At 41.8% G+C, this 6,173-nt stretch overlaps 1 protein-coding gene across 1 annotated transcript; it reads left to right on the forward strand.

Annotated features, from left to right (window-relative positions):
- Positions 1-1,704, forward strand: LOC100944047 (G2/mitotic-specific cyclin-B1-like). The gene is made up of 3 exons (XM_003784058.2): positions 1-306; positions 398-1,381; positions 1,534-1,704. Exons 1-3 carry the CDS (start codon positions 115-117, stop codon positions 1,639-1,641), a joined length of 1,284 nt encoding a protein of 427 aa, XP_003784106.1. The 5' UTR covers positions 1-114; the 3' UTR covers positions 1,642-1,704.
- Positions 1,705-6,173: the final 4,469 nt, after the last annotated feature.

Here is a 6,173-nt window from a genome sequence, read left to right on the forward strand (position 1 = left end):
GGCGTGCTGCGGAGGAACGGCTGTTGACTTGCGGTGGCTTCAAGGCCTCCGATGGTCTGGGGTTGCGGTGTTGTGCTTTTCCCTGCTTAGCGGCTGTTTGGTGAAGAGGAAGCCATGGCACTCCGAGTCACCAGGAACCTGAAAATTAATGCTGAAAATAAGGCGAAGATGAGTATGGCGGGTGCAAAGCGTGTGCCAATGGCCACTGCTGCAGCCACCAAGCCAGGACTGAGGCCAAGGACAGCTCTTGGAGACATTGGTAACAAAGTCACTGAACAGGTGCCTGCCAAAATGCCTCTGAAAAAGGTAACTTATCTTACCCAACTTCTCTTTAAGAGGGTACCTTCAAACTGTCATCCTTGATGCAGAAACATTCCATTTTCTGTTTCATCTACAGGAAGCAAAAACTTTACCTACTGGAAAAGTTATTGCTAAGAAACTATCAAAACCTCTGGAAAAGGTGCCTGAGCCTGTTCCTGTGCCTGAGCCAGAGCAAGAGCCAGAACCTGAGCCTGTTAAAGAGGAAAAACTTTCACCTGAGCCAATTCTGGTTGATACTCCCTCTGCAAGTCCAATGGAAACATCTGGATGTGCTCCTGCAGAAGAATATCTATGTCAGGCTTTCTCTGATGTAATTCTTGCAGTGAATGACGTGGATGCAGAAGATGGAGCTGATCCAAACCTATGTAGTGAACATGTGAAAGATATTTATGCTTATCTGAGACAACTTGAGGAAGAGCAAGCGGTCAGACCAAAATACCTGGCAGGTCAGGAAATCACTGGAAACATGAGAGCCATCCTGATTGACTGGCTAGTACAAGTTCAAATGAAATTCAGGTTGCTGCAGGAGACCATGTACATGACTGTTTCCATTATTGATCTGTTCATGCAGAATAATTGTGTACCCAAGAAGATGCTACAGCTAGTTGGTGTCACTGCCATGTTTATTGCAAGCAAATATGAAGAAATGTACCCTCCAGAAATTGGTGACTTTGCTTTTGTGACTGACAACACTTACACTAAGCACCAAATCAGACAGATGGAAATGAAGATTTTAAGAGCTTTAAACTTCAGTCTGGGCCGGCCTCTACCCCTGCACTTCCTCCGGAGAGCATCCAAGATTGGAGAGGTTGATGTTGAGCAACATACTTTGGCCAAATACCTGATGGAACTGACTATGTTGGACTACGAGATGGTGCACTTTGCTCCTTCTCAAATTGCAGCAGGAGCTTTTTGCTTAGCATTGAAGATTTTGGATAATGGTGAATGGACACCAACTCTACAGCATTACTTATCATACTCTGAAGAATCCCTTCTTCCTGTTATGCAGCACCTGGCTAAGAATATTGTCATGGTAAATCAAGGGCTTACAAAGCACATGGTGAGTCAGTTAATTCAGTGGCATTGTAAGATGTGGCCAAATGATAATTCAGATTGTGTGCCTGTATAATTTAAGGAGTCAATGTTTAAATATTTGTATAATTAAGTCTTATGATTTTTCTTTTTTTAATTGGTATGCTTTTTGTCTTCTAGACTATCAAGAACAAGTATGCCACGTCTAAGCATGCTAAGATCAGCACGGTAGCACAGCTGAATTCTGCATTAGTTCAAGATTTAGCCAAGGCTGTGGCAAAGGTGTAACTTGTAACCTTGAGTACTGCACATATCTGCAAATAAAACTGGCACCATGTGCCATCTGTACATATTAATGCTTCATTTACTTTTAATAAAGTTTGTAGCCTTTTTAAGTATAAAAAAAAAAAAAAGAAAAAGAAAATGCCATGAAGGCTATATTAACCAGTTTGATGAAAATATTTCGAATTATACAGAAAACTAGCACATTGTACTCCATGACTGCATTAATGTACACAGCAATGATTTAATTAAAAAAAAAGAAATATTTTATCCATCATGAGTTAATTTTTATAAGCAGTGAGAGGGGTGGGTACAGCTTGCCTCTTTTACATATGGTTATCCAGTTCTCCCAGAAATATTTATGAAATAGAGATTCTTTTCCACAGTGTATACTTTTGCTTGGTTTATTGAAGATTTTTTTTTTTCATGCTAGTCACCAACCACTATCCCAGTGATTTTCAACTGGAGGTGATTTTCCTCTCAGGGGAAATTTGAATTTGTGTGGAGACTGTTTTAATTGTCACAACTGAGAAGTGCTAGTGGCATCTACAAGGTACAGGTTGGGTATTCTGCTAAACATCCCACAATGCAAAGAATTAAGCCATCCAAAATGACAAAAGTACCAAGGTTAAGACCCTAGTCTAACACTACTGGCAGGATCAAAACTTGCAGTTGGGAAAATGGAACCCTTGAACTTGGGGTTAGCTGAGAGGAGTCCGGAGTACCCACTCCCTTAACACCAGCCAACAGGAGAGCTTTCACTACATTGCTCCAGGACCAGGCAGCCTGACCCCAGAACCAAGGTGGTAATTCTTCAAGAGCTGCTAAGCCAGGGCTAGGCAAAAAAAAAGAAAGTTATTTTTAAAAGGTATCTACCACAACTGTGAAGGGTGTGAAGAAAGGTCCTCCAAGTCCCTACCAACCTACAATGCCCTATAGGGACATTTCCTGCATTTAACACCCCCATAGGCATGACCAAAAGTTGAATCTGTAAGCACCTAATGACAGCTACAGACATGGACATCAGTAATGGATGTAACCAGAAAAACAGCTCCTTCCCCACCATTCACCTATGGTTCCAAGCCTCCCAGAGACCCTCATGCACGATGAATGGGCAAAATGTGCAGGCAGGCAGATGATTTGCCCTTTAGAGGCCCTTAACATGGTGGTGATGGTGATGAACAGAGCTGGCGATCTAGCAGGAGAAAAGAGGATGTCTTCCTCGCAAAGGCAGATGATTTGCCCTTTAGAGGCCCTTAACATGGTGGTGATGGTGATGAACAGAGCTGGTGATCTAGCAGGAGAAAAGAGGATGTCTTCCTCGCAAAGCCCCCTGGAGTAATAACGTAAGACATCTCAGCCAGTCTATTCCAGCATTCCATATTACCAAAAGTCCTCAAATAAATGAATACACTCATTTGTATCCTATGTTCGACTTTACAAATTTATTCACTTGTTGTAATCCATTTCTGTATTTGTTTGCTATGCGTACTAGTCAGGTTTCTCTAGAGAAACAGAACAAATAGGATCTCTCTCTCTTCCTTTGTGTATATACATATATATTTTTGTTGTTGTTGTCTACTATGGGCACTGGCTCACATGATCATGGAGGTAGAGAATTCCCAAGATCTGCCACCTGTGAGCTAGAGAAGCAGAATGAACTAATATAATTCAGTCCAAGCTGAAAGGCCTCACACAGAGGTAGAGGATGAGAGGCAACGGTGTTAGTCCCTGATCAATCTGAGGGCCAGAGAACTGGGAGCTCAGATGTTCCGGAGCAGAAGATGGATACCTCATTGAAAAACAGAGAGCAAATTCCCATTTCTCTTTTTGTTCCGGTCTGGTCCCTGAATGTCTGGTTGATTTGCACTCACACTGGTAAGGGTGATCTTTTATTCAGTCTCCTAATTCAAATGCTAATCATTTCTGGACACATCCTCACAAACACAACCACAAATAATTCTTTATCAGCTTTCTGGGCATCCTTTAGACCAGTCAAGTTGACACATAAGATTATGTGTCACATAATGGAGGACATTATGTGTCACATCATGGAGGCTGACGCAGGAGAATCACCTGAGTCCAAGAGCTAGAGGTTGCTGTGAGCTGTGACGCCACAGCACACTACCGAGGGCAATAAAGTGAGACTCTGTCTCTAAAAAACAAAATACTAACCATTATATTAAGATATAGGAAACCTAGAACAGAATCACAATTAATTACATTATGCTTATAGGGAAAAAAGGTTTTGACTGCCACAAGCTCATCCTTCAACCTTTCTCCAGCAATTGACTAAGCACAGGTAGAGAATGGGTAAACAGAGAGCCTCACAGAGAGATAGTCATCAACAGAAATATTCACAGTGATTCATCAGGCAGGAACATGTACAACCAATAAACAAAAAAGGGAAATGCAGAAAATGTCAATATTGTATTATAAATCTGTAAAAATATCACAAGGTGAGGCTATGAATATAACCCCCACCCCCACCAATGCCTAAAGTGGTACAGAAAGATCCAGGTACCCTGCCAGCAACACCACAGATTCATTTGTTTCTTTGGAGAGCAGTGAAATAATGTTACACCACCATGAAACCACACTTTGCCTTACACTATCTGCACTGGGGATCTACCCAAATAAAGTAAACAAAAGAGGGAAACAGTTTAAAGATGATCATACAGCTATGCCTGAGAAAAATAAATTAGAAAAGTCCACAGCCCAAACAGTGAAAGAATGACTGGGCAAACTATAGAGATAAACTATAGATAAACTGTAGATAAACTATAATTTATCTACAGAAGGAATGGCAGAGAGCCATCAAATATTAGAAAAATGCACGCATGTGGAGTGCCAACATGTACAGATTATTCAGTGAAATGTTAAAGACAAAAACTGTGAACCTGGGTATCGCCTGTGGCTCAGTGAGTAGGGTGCCAGCCCCATATACTGAGGGTGGCGGGTTTGGACCCGGCCCTGGCCAAACTGCAACAAGAAAAATAGCTAGGAATTGTGGCAGGTGCCTGTAGTCCCAGCTACTAGGGAGGCTAAGGCAAGAGAATCACCTAAGCCCAAGAGCTAGAGGTTGCTGTGAGCTGTGATGCCACAGTACTCTACCAAGGGTGACAAACTGAGACTCTGTCTCTAAAACAAACAAACAAAAAAACCTGTGAATTTAAAATCTACATACACACCAATTGGACCTAATGAAAGATGTACGCATGAACAAAAATCAAGAGATTTGAAAAGACACTACTATGTTAGAACGTAATTTGCTTAATAGCAATTCATTCAGCACGTGCTATGTTCAGGTGAGGTTCGGGATGTCATACAACACCTGCCCCCTCAGCGACCAGAAAGAGACAAAAGTACATGATGTCATGGCTCTGACATCCTATGGGGAAAAGCAAACACAAGCAGAAGAATAACGTACAACATACTTTTTTTTTGGTGACAGAGTCTCACTTGTCGCCCTTGGTAGGGTGCTGTGGCTTCATAGCTCATAGCAACCTCAAAGTCTTTGCTCAAGTGATTCTCTGGCCTCAGCCTCCCAAGTAGCTTGGACTACAAGCACCTGCCACAACGCCTGGCTATTTAATTAGAGATGGGGTCTCGCTCTTGCTCGGGCTGGTCTCAAACTCCTGAGCTCAGACAATGTAGCCGCTTTAGCCTCCCAGAGTGCAGGGATATAAAGTACTTTTTATATGCATATGTTCACTGAAGTGCAACTTCCACTCAGTAAAGCGCAGAGATCTTAAGTGTACCCATTATGCATTTTTCACTAGTATACTCTGGAATCACCACCCAGATCAACATAGAGGACATTTGTTGCACTCCACCAGGTCCCTTCTATAAGCAAACTTTCAGTCCTGCCAAGTTCACCATTCAACACATGGCCATTAACACATGGAGTCATTCCCTTGTTCTGGATGTCCATGGACTTCAGATGCTATAACATGCCATGTCCTTTCCTCTGTCTGGATCCTTTCACTCAGCGTTATGTCTTGGAGGCTCACCTATGTTGAGGTCTGTAGCATCAGCACATTTGTGTGCATTATAGTTTACTCTTCTCTTCTATGAATACTGGAATTATGTTCATAAACCAGTTTATTTGCCCATCCTTCTGTTCAGGTAATATGGATTATTGTCAGTTATTGGCTATTTAAAGTAAAGCTGCGTTCTAAATCATTGTACGTGATCTTTGAAACACACTAGCCATCATTCCTATTGGATGGGGGTTCTGGGTGCTAAGTAGATGTTATGTTTAGCCCTAGTTGATATTGCCAGTATTCCAAAGTCGTTGTCCCACCAGCAAAGTATGAGAACTCTGGTTACTCCATAACTTCAACAATTGTCAGTCCTTCCAATGTTAGCAATACTAGTGGGTATAGTGCAGTTTCTTCTGGTGTTCATAACTCCTCTGCTGGCAAATGATGTTAAGCCCCTTTCATATGCTTATTGCCCATTTGAATATTGGGGAAATGTCTGTTTAAGTCTAGACCCATTTTTAGTGGGCTGGCTTTTTTTTTTTTTTTTTTTTT

The sequence above is a fragment of the Otolemur garnettii genome, unplaced genomic scaffold (genome assembly GCF_000181295.1).
Source record: "Otolemur garnettii isolate 467f Iridium unplaced genomic scaffold, OtoGar3 scaffold00010, whole genome shotgun sequence".
NCBI classification, from domain to species: domain Eukaryota; kingdom Metazoa; phylum Chordata; class Mammalia; order Primates; family Galagidae; genus Otolemur; species Otolemur garnettii.

What these genes read in the sequence shown, in the direction of transcription:
- LOC100944047 (XM_003784058.2), top strand. Translation starts at nt 115, where the DNA reads ATGGCACTCCGAGTCACCAGGAACCTGAAAATTAATGCTGAAAATAAG. An exon ending in CCAAAATGCCTCTGAAAAAG is followed by an intron (nt 307 to 397) that starts GTAACTTATCTT and finishes TTTCATCTACAG; the next exon opens with GAAGCAAAAACTTTACCTAC. An exon ending in AAGGGCTTACAAAGCACATG is followed by an intron (nt 1,382 to 1,533) that starts GTGAGTCAGTTA and finishes TTTGTCTTCTAG; the next exon opens with ACTATCAAGAACAAGTATGC.